The sequence below is a fragment of the Pygocentrus nattereri genome, chromosome 5 (genome assembly GCF_015220715.1).
Source record: "Pygocentrus nattereri isolate fPygNat1 chromosome 5, fPygNat1.pri, whole genome shotgun sequence".
In the NCBI taxonomy this organism is placed as follows: Eukaryota; Metazoa; Chordata; class Actinopteri; order Characiformes; family Serrasalmidae; genus Pygocentrus; species Pygocentrus nattereri.
Window position 1 is genome coordinate 33,836,704 of NC_051215.1, and position 14,405 is coordinate 33,851,108.

A 14,405-nucleotide genomic window follows, 5' to 3' on the forward strand; every position below is an offset into this window, starting at 1 on the left:
CTAAATTGTGATGAGCATCTTCTTTATTTTTTCAAAACATGCCCTTCGGTTTTTGATGAGTTTTAGAAAGTCGTACTAAAGAGGGGGAAACTGACAGATAGTGCCCGTATCAGGTTGATGTAGCTGCAAAGCAGACGCCATATAGTGTAATGTGATAGTCTTATTAAGGCCCTTGGTGTGTGTTGCACCTGCTGTACACTTTGCATGTAGATGAGCGTGAATAGTGAATGAAGTGGGTCCAGTACCTTCAGCACCTCACTAGTGGAAGCAGCTCCTCCTGGAAATATCTTCTCTATCTTCACCACTGGCTGAACCTTGGACTCCATCCCACCAGAAATGCTTATACCTGCCAGAAGCAGTAGAGAGAAATTCTATATTGCCAGAACAAAACCATGTATTTCCAAAATGGTAACTTCACAAGAGAAGGTAAACACATTCTTAATTTAAGTGAGTTAAATGAGATGTTATTCCAGGTCATTTTAGACCATTTCTATCTGTCCATTCATCAGGAAATGTTCATGTAAGTGCAGCTGCTTTGATGAAGTTTGTGTGCCCCTTGTCAAATTACATGTTTTTTTTAAGTAAAAATATGTACACATCCTCTAAACAAATGTGGCGCAAACTGTGGTACATTTTATATGATACTAAAACTATACAATAAAAATAGAATCATATAAAACTATGTGATAAACAAATATGCAAAATGCAGAAAAAAATGCCGTATTTACACGTTCTCTGTAGAGTATTAACTTATTTTCACTTAGAAAATCAGCAAAGCATGCAACTGTAGAAGGTTTTGATATGACGGCGATGACATAATATATGTCATATTTTTGCTTTGACATGCATAAACCAAAGCCTAAAATTCAGTGGTTAGTTTTTCATCATTGACAGTTGTGCAGCTCACCCCTAATTGTGCCAGCACGTTCCTAAATTATCCCAACCAACTATTAAGTGCTCTCTGTAGCATTATTTAGATGTGTACAGGAAAAAGAGGTTTTGAATCCAAGCCATCTGTATTTGGAAGCACATTTGATCCCTTCATTTCCAGGGATTGCGCAAAAACTGGTCTGATTGCATGGCTGAGCTGCTTAGAGTAAATAATACAATACAGTGGGAAAGTAATGAATGCCTGCTTCTGCCACTGTTCTGCATAGCAGAGTGCTGTTGGGAGCCCGACAGTGTTTCCTATTAGAGGAGATTATGTTTCATTGAAGCTTTCTCATAATGACATCCATCCATTGGCTGTCTAGAGACACAGCAGACCTCAATATGTTGGCCCATGTTTATCTCTGAGAGACATCAATGACAAAAATGTGGGTTGATGACAATTCTTAGATTTAACAGTCACATCAATTGACACCCTGTGGAGCTTTAATTTTAGATGCTCATGCATCTACATTTTAGCAGATACATGGTGCAATGAAAGAAAGTTTGACTGTGCCATCTCCTTGTTGTAGGACACTGATTGCACTGGGTGACTCACTGACCCCTACTGGTGTGGTGGAGTGCTAGTGTTGATCACCACAGACCAGCTGTTTTAGTGAATGCTTTGCATCATGAACCCAGTGGGAATATAAGTGTTGTGACTGTTCATCCATTAATGTGCTACAAAACTTCACACCCAAACAGACTGAGAATACACTTACTGCCTGTTGTCTTGTACTTATTTGCATATTTTATTGTATATTGTACTGAACAGTTTATTGTATTTACTGACTCTTTGTACTGCTGTAACCTACCCACTTGTCTGCTACTGTTGTTTTAAAAGAAGCACAGTTTTCTAGAAAAAAAATTTCACTCATTCAACACAAACAGCCATATGCAAAAGTTTTAATACCCTTGCTCAAATTAAATTTGGTTATTTGTTAAGTGAAAGTAAGTTAGCACATCCTCTACAAGGAACAAACTACCTGTACATTGTAGAGCACAATGTCTATTTATTTACTGAGAGTTAGCCTTAAAGAAATATTAGAAAAAGTTAAATAAAAATAAAATGTGCCATAACTTTTGCACAGGACACTTTTTGTGTTTTATTTTTTCCCAATATTTCATCAGCAAATAACCAGCATTGGGTCCTATGTGCACTTATTTTTACACAGAAAACCAACTGTGATATTTTCTTTGACTGTGGTGCCCAAACGTGTCGCATTGGACTGTACCTATGATTACAAAGTTTGATAAAAATGTTTAACTTGACAGGACTTGAGAATGCCTATGTAGACTCACCCAGGGACTGTTTGGTCTTAGAGATGGAGACAGTGGTCAGCTCATACTCCTGTGTTGACAGGTTATCTTGACCATTTGCAGGTAAGCGAGTGTGTCCATTTACCTGTTCCCTCTCCACAGAGTCCTGCATAGTATCTGATCCAAACACCTGCATTAGTGGCGTTCGATTCCGCCTGTGTGCACTCATCACTGTGTACTTCACCTCTCTTCCATTCGCAGCTCTGCCATGGCCGTTCCTGTAAGGTGACCTCCCGCGCTCTGGAGTGGTTTCGCCCCTATATGAGTTTTCCCCGTAGTGTGCAGTCCGGGGCGAACCATTGCTCTGTCTTTGTGGGGAGCCCCCATGCCTCTCTGTGCTGTGAGAGGACTCACTAAGTAGCCAGTTTGGACGAGCAGGACTTAAAGAGTGCTGCCGGAGGGAGCCTGAGATGTAACTATCTACCGGTACATCCAGCAGAGGAGTGAAGGCCCGGGGCGGGGGCAGCCGGCCAGTGGGGATAGTGTCCATCCTCAGTCGCTCCAGCTCCTCCAACAACTGCCGATCTCTCTCCAGATCCTGAACCGCCTGCAGCTGGAAACCTCCTCTGTAGTCTAAGGCAGGACAGCTCCATTAAGGTCACTGATATATATGCAAACATACCAATTTACACAACTGGTCAAACATTCTGAATCTTATCTTAGTAACTTTTGTTATTTTATTTTAACAATGGCTTACATGCTGCAGGTGTAAATATTATATATATATATATGTGTGTGTGTGTGTGTGTGTGTGTGTGTGTGTGTGTGTGTGTGTGTGTGTGTGTGTGTGTTTTGTGGGGGGAGTTGTAAACTAGACACTGAAAGGCATTTTTAGATGGTTAAATCAAAATTTAATGTATTTTGAAAACAAGAAGAGGTTAGGCAATAAATAATAGTCCATAACCAGCCTGAAACTTATAGTAATATAGTAAGTTATCAGCCTCAAGATTTAATCACCTTACAAGAATTACACCTCTACAAAAATGAGAAGAAATCACATGTTGTACAATTACAAACACCCTTAGAAATTCTTATCAATTAAAATGTGTCATGTTCCCATTTATACTTAACTTATTTTTTTTATATCTACCTAAGTGTCCAGAAACTAATATGTGGTTATTCAAGATTAACTTATTCACTAGGGTAAACATATGAGGTGACAGAGGCCTGATTCTTTTAGTCTCTCATCAACATGGGGAAGATTAAAAAATACACAAATGAAATGAGATTGAATTATGCTGACCTTCATGATCATCCATATAGAGAAAAACAGTATTCAAGCTATTCATTTACAGACAGTGAGCTGTGATGCTGGGGCACACACAGACACACACACACAAAACCTTGCTCAGATTTCAGGGGCCTCTGCCACAGGGAGGTTTGAATTACTCCTCTGTGTCCAGTACAATGGACAAAAAGGCCTAGCAATAAGCTCCAGACCTGCGTGGGTAGTCTTCGAAGATTAAGCAATACAGGGATCATTTCTTGTATTTCAGAAATGATTCTCGTTCAAGACTCAGGGGCCCAGAGTAAAAGCGTTGGATCACCGCTGCCAAGCAGAGCATCAATGGCTGCCTGCCTAATTTAGGTCACCAGCCCAGGGGTCACACCAGGGGTCAACCATGGAAGGAAATTGACATGACAGGGTCCAGCTGTCTGTTTCCACAGACAGAGATGTGTGACCCAAGTCAAGCAGTGAGGCAGTCTAGCATCTTATGAATGACTTTCACTTCTGTACAACGAACCCATCACAAACTCATCAAAGAGGGAGGGGCAGAGTCTGACAGCCAGGGCTTAGAGAGGGCTTAGTGAGCGTGGGATTGTGTACATATATATATGTGTGTGTGTGTGTGTGTGTGTGTGGGGGGGGATGTTGAGGATTAAATGTCAGCAACAAGATATTTGCAGTGTAAGTCTGTGGCTCTTATGGTCAGACATTCATTTCAGGGTATGAAATGACTGGAGCAGGGAGGAGGAGGGTAAAGCTAGTGGTTATATAATTCCTCAGTGGGATCAGAATGAGCACACTGCAGAGTGAGGAAGATGAGAGAGGATCAGAGAGGAAGGCATGGTACACTGAAAGAGGTACCTGGAACGGGTGTTATGAGATGGCGCCGTGGGGTTCCACCATGGCGAGGGGAGCGCAGAGCCGGGGAGCGCACTAAGGACATACACACAAACATGTACACAGAAAACAATATGCACTAAGATCAGACAGCAACTAATTCAGTCCACATTACCGCTCTACCAGTAGAATACAGCAACGCAAATTTTTGCTAGACAGCACTGCGAACCAGCCTACAAGAGTCACTGACTGATCTGTCCCTGAGCAAAATCAATGTGGAAACACATTAAACACTTGTAATACTGTAAGGGCTGACAATGACCCACATTTATAAGCAGTTAGACGAACACACATAATTTCTCATCAAGGTTGATTTTATCAACTCAGATGTGAAGTTAACATAACATCTATGTCAGGTGACATGCATTTTCTTCTGATATTAAGTTGTCTCATGACTCTTTCTGGGGTGAAATGACCTTTTCTAGCTCAGTGCCTGTCACAAGGTTCCAAGTAAGGCTGATTGAACAAAAGAATATTTTATGTGGCATGTAGTTAAAATGAGTTTCATTTTATAATTTATAACACTTAAGTTGTCACATGAAGAGCATTATATTATGTATTACATATTATATATTACATATTACATGTCATTTCACCCAAAAGTGTCATGACCTCACTCAGTGTCAGAAAAAAAAAAGTATTATATCAACTTTACATCAAGGTTGACAAAAGCAGCCTTTATGACAGATGACACATGCTGAAATAAGCCTTTATAAATGTTTAAGTAAGTTTATGTCAATAGTCAGGACAAGTTTATGTACGTGTCATTTGACCTTATGAACGCTGTCCTACAGTAGGTGCTGACAGTAGGTGGCGGTATATACCTAATTAAATGAAGCAACAATTTCTCACATACTCATTTCATACATGTAGGGCTCACATACAAATAATAACTGAAAGCAAAAAAAAACACATTTATGTAACCAAGTCACAAGAGACAACAAGAAAGCGCCTTCCTAATCAGTGAGTACTGAGTGTTTATGTAAGCTTGGGCTGTGTGATTATAAGCAATTTTTCACTCATTTAGTTGAGAATGAAATCATTAAAGACTAGTACATGACTACTGAGTGTACCACAATATAAACTGGAATGGTATTTTTATTTGTTGATTGCTTTTTTTGCAACTATCACTTTGTAAAAAGTTTGCCTAGGTAATATCAGCTTGGAAGCTATAATGCTAGCATTGTTCCCAGTATGCTAGCAGCTAGAGTGCAAGTTTTTTTGGCTTATATGTTTACATTCTCAAGAGAATATGTTAAATTTGCTTGACTCTGATTCAAGGCATGATTCTGATTTGTGTGAGTGCATGTGCATGTAGAAACTGATAATCTAGTATGCCAAAAAAAAAAAAGGTTCTAATCAACTAATTTACATCTAGCTACCTAGCTAGAGAGAGAACTGAACTGACCCCTTTTCCCTTGTCTGTTAATGCCCTAGGTCATATCACATATCACAACTGATCATATCACATATCATACCATTCTTGTTTTCCCATAATCTTCTTATTTTTGATTACATCATTGTGCACCAGCAGGTGAGCAAAAAACGATTAACCAATAATATTGTGTTTCACCTGCCCCTCCAACCACCTTCACCTATCACTGAGAAAAATGATCAGTGAGCTCACAGACACTCCCTGATACTATATTTCACTTTGAAATATGTCACAGTTTGAGAGGAAAACGCATCATGATTCACGCTGACTTTAAGATTCTGGAATGCCTGAAGACTTTAATAGCACAGAAGGAGATTCTCTCACCAGAGCGGCTCTTTAAAATGTCATAGGCCTCCAGTTCAAAAGGCATAACCATGCTGTCAAACCGGCCCAAGTCTGTGGGAGGGATGATCATTCTAGACACAGGAAAGTTTTAAAGAGATAAGCCCACTGTGCGAATGAAAATGCTATGTCAACTTGATAACGCAAGTAATGTAACAGAAGTAACAAAAGTAATTTGTCATGTCTCTGAAAGAATGGCCAGCAGCCTGAGGTCAGCAAGAATAACCCAACCCTCCCTCCCCTCCTGACCTGATCTCTCTCAGCAGCAGCAGCTTCTCAGGCCTGTCGAGGATGGCCAGCAGAGGGCGGACCAGGTCCTCAACCACACGGTCTGCCAAAAACTGCAGGACACAGGGGGAAGAAAGGGGCATTGCTTGTGTTACTTGGGATTGAATCAAAACTGACCACAAACAGCAGGAGACATTACACAGTCAACAAAAACTACAGGACAACAGCTACTTTGAGAGATCATTAAATATTTGTATTTGATGTGATTCTAACTAAAGGCTCAGGTTTCCTTTTTGAACTAATATAGCCTTAAAGTGACACCTTTAAGTACTGAAACCATCTCTTAAGCATTGTAAATATAGTACAGTGCTGGACTGAAGTACTGTGTGAGAGTGAAAATGGCTGCTAATATTTTATAAAGGTCCAATATGAGTGGCAAGGCCACATAAATCAGATGATCTGGAACATCTTGGTCCTAATAATACATTGAAGGGCATATATGTATTTTATGAGAGCAGCCAGCCAACACATTAATCCCTTATGAAACCTTAGCATTGTACCATGTTAGCATTTGGGAGATATGTTTGTGATCTATATAAATAAACTGGATACAATGGCCAAATTTTAGTATTAACTCTTACAAGTTGGAGTTACTGTTAGTGACAGGAAAAGTGTGTGTCATTCGCTATTATTTCTCAACCTCAGCTCATTGAAACAAACAGATACATTCTGCTTAACTGGCAGATTTTCAGTTGATCACATTTGTGATCCAGTGTAGAAGAGGTCATATATTACAGTTTGAATTGTATGAAAATGTATGGTCTATTACATTTTTGTAATTTCTTGAGATTAAAACAAATTGAATGGCCCTAAGTGCATCAATGAACCTGTTGATACAGAATGCAAATTCAAAAAAGACTCTAGACTTAAGGATTAAAGATCATTGCAAAGCACTGCTGATTTTTTGGTATCTTCTAGCTCGTGAGGTTCTAAAGATGTACATGTGTGTTAAGAGTGGCTTTCCACATGTTCCACACCCAGTCAGCCTACACTCACCCTGTTACAGTGTCTCATGACAGCAGCCACCTCATCCTCACTCAGCAGTTTGCGAGCCATGTCCTCCACCATGGCCATGGTCTCGGGACTGGGCATGTGTGCAGGCTCCCACACCCCAGCACGCGTTTCCCGAGGAGAGCTCAGGAGGCTAATAATGGGCCGACTGCGCTCCTTACCTGAGCACATGACAGCAGGAATTAATTACAGTGCCAGGAAATACCCTGAAGACTCCTTGTCTTTGATGGCACTGATGAGAACCATTTGAGAGGGCATGACCTTTCAGCACATCTTAGTTACATCCAGTAATCTGATTGAGCTAGGGATTACACATGAAATATGCACGGGCTTGCTGTAATTTATAGACAAAGTCAATGAAGAGGACAAAATAATACTTAATAGTGATAATAATATTAAGACCTTTGGGATCCAACATGTAAATTCAGTATGACCAGGAATAATGCCACAGAACATGTTCTAAAAGATCAAATTTTGTATAGATATACTTTAAACATATAAATATATAACAGTACCAAATGATCATTTTCTATCTATTTTATACGTTTATTCAAAGATTATTTAAAGATATTTTATCATTTTATTGAGAATCAGGAGTCATGTGTAAGCAAAAAACTAAATTTAGTATGTAAGTAATACAAAAAGGTCATTTTCAGCCATATAGTTTGATGAATGATACATTTTTAATTTTTGATAATAATAATAATAATAATAATAATACAAGTTTGTTATGACAAACAATGTCTGATTTCATTTAAATACTTTAAAACTTTTTATTTATAAATTATTCATCCACTATATTCAAATTTGGTTTTTAGTACTCAAAACATGTCAATATGTACAGCAAGTCAGACCACAGAAACTAGAAATGTAAGTTATTACAGGATTTGTTAACAATGGAAAATTAGAGCATCTAACAACATTTTTACAAAGGACTTCTGAAACCACAACTACAGCCCAGACATCAAACAGACTAAACATACACATTTACCCCATCTTCTGCTTCTAGATCCAAACATCCACTCTGAAGTTGCAAGGGTGAAATTGAAAAGAGGTGCATGCTTAGCAGAGGTTTGTTGATTCACTTCAAAGTCTGAAGAACCCGGCCATGTTAGATGCTAGTTTTGTTGCATTCTGGCTTTATCACATTAAAGATGGTGAATCCGTAACTCATCATTAGCTAAGCAGAGCTACTGGGGCCGGACTCAAGGCCACTCCACAGGAATTACTGCATAATTAACAACAAAGCAGCTCTCTCTGAGCCAGTCTCTGTAAGCCCTCGTTATGCTGCCAGCTTTCAAGTGCAAATGCGCAGCCTCCACTGCAATTGGCCTCTCCAGCCTCACACTCACACTTCACAACAAGCCTGTGCTTTCAGCAAAGAGCAACTCAGTTGATACGAATGAAGAAAGAGTGCATGTGTGCATGGCATGTGAGAGACAGAGTGTGTGTGTGTGTGTGTGTGTTTATATATATATATATATATATATATATATATATATATATATACATATATATATATATTTGATTTTTTTGAATATGTGTATGTTATTGTTACTTATGTACAGGCATGCATAAGATTAAGTGTAGAATGTATCAAATACTAAGACAATCTCCTTATACAAATTAATTGATTGATGCTAATGAATAAAACATATCTGATTCTGTCTGTATGCAGTAATGTACACAGACAAAGTGTTTTCTACAATTATAAATAGCTTTTTCTACAATGCTAAATTAATAAAATCTATTTTTCCTAACAGGAATGAGTGGCAGAACTATGAGGCTAAATGTGTTGTCACCATACCATTATGTCACCATAACAGTAAGTACACTTGCAACATCCTAGCAGCCACGTGAGATCGTAACCCCATGGGATAGCATAGTAAACACCTAGCAAAGCACAAGCAACCACCTGGAACACCAAAGCAACCATCTAACAACATCTTAGCAACTACCTGGAATAATATCTATCAATAACCAAGTAACCATATGGGAATTGCTTCATCTTAACAATTATAACAACCATTATTGATATTTTTAGAGCCCTGCAATGGACTGGTGTCCTGTCCAGGGTGTTTCCTGCCTTCTGTCCAGTGACTCCTATAATAAGCTCCAACACCCCCCATGACCCAGAGGATAAGTGGCTTAGATAACGTGTATGTGATATTTTAAGAATTATGTTGTTGAGATATATATTTTAATATAAACAACATATATTTTTTCCTTTCTATTTAATATTATAAACAAAGTATTCTTCTTTTTATTATTATTATTATTACTATTATTAATAATAAACATCTGAATTAAGTCAATTCAATACTTCATGTTTTTTATAGGTGCGACTGTGTGGACACTCACCCCGCTCACTATGTGTAGGAGATTTTGAGCGTCCTCTGCGTTTGTCCCCCGCCCCTATATCCTTCCTGTCTCTAGAGGCAGACCTGTCTCTCCTGCGACCACTTTTGAACAACAGACTGACGAAGGTCTTGGAGCGCTGTAGGGTACTACCTGCAGCTTCAGCCTTCTCTACCTGTTGCTGTTTCTTCTTCTTCTGCTTGTCCTCTGCTCAACATAAAACAATGTCAACACAAACATACATAAAAGCTAGACTCGTTCATGAGAAGACTCATTTATAGATAGTATTACTGTTGAAAGAGTAGCAATGGAACAAATATGGAATAGATTTCACAAAGGCTGCCAGCAGAAGTAAATATGGTCTATTGTGAGAGAAGTAATAAAGCTGCAGTGCAGTGAAAGCATTGGCTAAAACAGCAGTCATTCATCCTCACAGCATGAGGCTTTCCAAGGCTGGAAAATAGAGAGGGTGACATATGCATCATTCAGTTCATACTGAAGATTCATTACTCATAGTGCCACATTCTCTCCTCTCAGTGTTTATCTTCCATAGGGAACCCCCCCCCCCTAAAAATTTTGATGTATTATGCACAAGACAAGGTAAATTTACATATAATTGTCAGAACAAAATCTGGTCAAAAAGTTACTTTACAGGAGAAGGAACAACATTCTTTCCCTTTCCCTTCTTTAATGTTAAAAAGATTTCATTAAGTCATTTTGGTCAATTTGTAATAAAATTTGAGAATGGAAAAATGGAGATACAAGATTTTGTTCCAACAGTGATATACAGAAGCCAATGGTAGCACATAAAGTTAGTGGAAGTGGTTTTTAGCTTGTGGGGTAAAAAAGGAAAACAATTTTTCTTAGTTGTTCTAGCCACACAGCAACGACCAAAATAATATTAAAAGAATTTGCAAGGCTGTGTGATCTGTGGCAGTGTAAACCACCTCAAAAGCATTTCCATAAGGTCATAAATCCACATTCCATTACAAAGCAGAATAATAAGCTTAAATGTCAAAGACCAGCTGGATCTGACCTCCCTGTCTTTCCACTTCTTTCACTCATCAGACCCTGAACGATATAAAGGCTCCCACTTTTGTTTTAAGGGTCACTGCTAAGTAGAACCATCCCTACAAAAGAGGTTGTCTTAAAACTAGTACAGATAAAGATTAAACCTTTATTTTTCTAACAATGCCCTGTACATGACAACCTTACACTGAAAGAGATTAGCATGACTGTTTATACTGTAGGTCACTCAACGAAACATTCAGGGTAACAGCCAAAGGCTTTACCTAGCAGGCCAAGGCATTTACCTAGTAGGCCAAGGACTCTCATAAACTAATATGTGATGTCATTGACAGTGACAATGCAAGTCATTAAATGCATCCTCCCTCAATTAAACAAGCGAAGAATAACCCCGTGTGTGCTATACCGCCACAGAAAGGCAAAATGCTGCGTAGTTTTGGTCAAAATCAATTTATGACCAAAATCATGGGTCTGGGTGCAAGTTTTGTCTTGTGACAAAAGTTCTTGGGTTAATTATGTTCCATTTTAAAGGGAACAGAGCAAAAAAGAGTAACATATTGAAGCTGTTCTTCTCACTTTCACTGTTTGTGTAAAGTACTGTGCAAAAGTCAGAGACCGCTCATTTATTCAATTTTCAGTCATAAGTACAGGTTAGTCATTTTTTAGCATCAGGAAAAAGAGCAGAAAATATATACTTAACAGAAAATCACACTGAAGCCTCAACAAATGGATGTAATATATTCTTTTCAATATTAAGTGTGTCAACTCTTTGCATTGAATTATCTTTGCACAGAAACAACTGTGGATTTGTTTTAGGTCTGAAGGAAGAATGTAGCTTGATTTTCTCCTCTCTCTCAAACATTAATGCTTTGAATACTGTTATTCTGCTGGTTACAGTTTGGTCATCCAGCAAGTTTTGCTTGGTTGCTAGGAGTCTCATTTTCTCCATATCTTTCAATAATTTTTGAAGTTCAATTTTGGAAACTTGACTTGCTTTCCTTTGACTTTCCCCTTTCTTTATGTAAGTGGATTACTCAGAAATTCTCCTAAAAATGAATGACTTGCAGTTCTAGCCATTTTGTCAAATCAAATAAATAAAAGGTTATTTATGTCATTATTATGGTACTGTAATTACTGCTCTTTGTCTTTGTCAGACAGCATTCAAGAGAAGACTCTGAGACCCTCAGTAAGAGTTAAACTTCATCAGAAGTAAACTGTATACAGTGCAGTAAATAACATAGTACTATTTTATACTCCTACATGTGCCTCTGCATTGCACAATTTACTTTTCAACTACCTTTTGAAATTATATCTTTTAAAACACCGTACCTGAGACTGTGATGTGACTCTGTGATCGGCGGATGGGTTTGCGGGGCTTGCTGAGAGCCATCAGCACTGCAGTTTTCGGAGAGTCCAGAACCTCCTTGTCCCCTGCAGAAAACGTCCTTGTCCGAGCCCGGCCACTCTTATCAAAACTCCCAGTCCTGATCACTGTGTCTTTTAACAGGACTGTCTCACCCACTGTCCGACTGGTGTCCATTGAGATGACCCTGCTAGGTCGGGGTGATGCATCAGGCTCCAAAGGGTCAGTCTGGATAGCAGTCTCGGTCCGATCAGAGCTGAGCCTGCCTGACTGATCCTCAGTTGCTATACAGACATCCACCATCTCGGAGTTGAATGCAGGTGGGAACATGACCTGAGACAGGCCACTGAGAGAGCTGACTGGCGTACCAGAGGAGAGAGAAGAGGTGGAGGAGTAGGAGTCTGAACCCTGAGAAGAGGACGGCTGGCCTCCATTAGCCACTGAAAAAAAGGGGTGGCGGGTCAATGAAAGAGAGAGAGAGAGAGAGAGAGAGAGAGAGAGAGAGAGAGATTGGTCAAGCAAGTCTTGTCCTATTGTATTCAAGTTGGACTAAAATGTTTGTGGTCTAGCACAGCACATGTAACAACAAATTTTGTTTCACTAAATATTTCAAAACTTTCTCTCCTTTGTATTTTACATATTTCAGCACTTTCTATCCTCTCCAATTTACACTTTTACTACATTTGCCTTCAAAGTATCAAACAGTGTTTTTCCTACACTGCTCTTAGATTAGGCCAAGAATATTTATGCATATTATAATATGAAGTGACTCCAAAAGGTATTTAGAAATTTTTACCACACTTTATGTGCTTTAAGCACATCACTGTATTTTAAGTTTCTTCACTACTACAGCGTATGAATCAGGTAAGCCATAAGCATAAATACAACCTCATTTCCAAAAAAGTTGGGACACTGAAAAAAATGTAAATAAAAACAAAATGCAATGATGTGCAAATCATTTAAACCCTATATTTCATTGAAAATGCTTCAAAGACAACATATCAAGTGTTAAAACAATTCTATTGTTTTTTGAAAAATATATGCCCATTCTGAATTTGATGCCAGCAATACGTTCCAAAAAAGTTGGGACAGGGGCAACAAAAGGCTGGTGAAGCTGTGTAATGCTAAAAAAACACCTGGTGGTTAATTGACAAGTCAGTAACATGGTATAAAAAGCATTAAAAATGGACACGATTCTGTAGTAGAAATCACTGCATGGGCTCAGGAACATATCTGTGAATACAGTTTGGAGCTGCATGCACAAATGCTCATTAAAACTTATTAAACTCTTAAACGCAAAAAAGAAAGCATATATAATTGCTGCCACCTTCTCTGGGCCCGAGCTTATTTAAAATTGACTGAGGACATCATTGAGTTTTGTTTTTACTTACATTTTGCACAGCCTCCCACCTTTTTTTGGAAATGAGATTGTATAAAGCACTGAACAAAGAGTCACGTTCTCTATATAGATCCAAGCATCAAGTAAATCAAATGCAAGAATGAATGCAGGTGGGAACTAATCTCCAAAATCTTGAGCGCAAATCTTGAGTCCCAAATATACAAGAAGCATAAAATATCATGTATCCTAAATACCCCAGCAACCCTGATGTGAGAAACACGCACAATCCCACATTACTCTCTGAATGTGGACCTAACACTCTAATCCAAGGCTATTTTCAGACTAGCACACATTAAATGGAAAGTAAGGACTGTGAGTACTGTGAGAAACCGGAGATTGACATGAGGTTACTCAGTGCCAGTGCCCTCCTCTTAATCTCTGTGGACACACTGCCAGTATGCACTCATGCAATCAAGCACCCTGACAAGCAATTATATATATTTGTTTGAAATCCTGCTCATATGAAATGCATAGAAGCTCACTGTCAAAAATGAGTGCCAAAGGCACATGGCTGTTTTGCAATGAATGAATGAATAAATGATGTTGTTTGTAGGGAGGTTTACATACATTTATTGAGCCAGCTGTATTCTGCTACCATCTCCTTATATGCAGGATACCTCCCAGCTTCCTGTTTTAACAGAACAAAAACTGTGAAAAAAAAACATTTTTTTCTGCAAGCCACTGTGCTTGAAGCTTATAAATGTAGAGAAGGCAGTGTGGAACGACAAAAACCCTAAAAAGGCAACAAAAAAAGGGACACCGTTTTCAGAGGTGAACCATAGAAGGAATATGAGTCTCAAGCCACTAAGGC

General features: G+C 38.8%; 1 protein-coding gene across 4 annotated transcripts in view; it reads right to left on the reverse strand.

Annotated features, from left to right (window-relative positions):
- The window catches only part of pdzd7a (PDZ domain containing 7a), a 37,920-nt gene that overhangs the window by 16,303 nt on the left and 7,212 nt on the right, over window positions 1-14,405 (reverse strand). For 3 of the 4 annotated variants that reach the window (XM_037538685.1, XM_017721458.2, XM_017721457.2), the window contains 10 exons: window positions 14,162-14,222; window positions 12,162-12,635; window positions 9,810-10,013; window positions 8,440-8,472; window positions 7,434-7,609; window positions 6,399-6,490; window positions 6,132-6,223; window positions 4,337-4,408; window positions 2,230-2,820; window positions 246-346 (listed from right to left, as the gene is read on the reverse strand). In XM_037538685.1, coding sequence (XP_037394582.1) covers window positions 246-346; window positions 2,230-2,820; window positions 4,337-4,408; window positions 6,132-6,223; window positions 6,399-6,490; window positions 7,434-7,609; window positions 8,440-8,472; window positions 9,810-10,013; window positions 12,162-12,635; window positions 14,162-14,222 — 1,896 coding nt within the window. The remainder of the gene's footprint in view (window positions 1-245; window positions 347-2,229; window positions 2,821-4,336; window positions 4,409-6,131; window positions 6,224-6,398; window positions 6,491-7,433; window positions 7,610-8,439; window positions 8,473-9,809; window positions 10,014-12,161; window positions 12,636-14,161; window positions 14,223-14,405) is intronic. The other variant, XM_037538684.1, reaches the window with a different exon arrangement.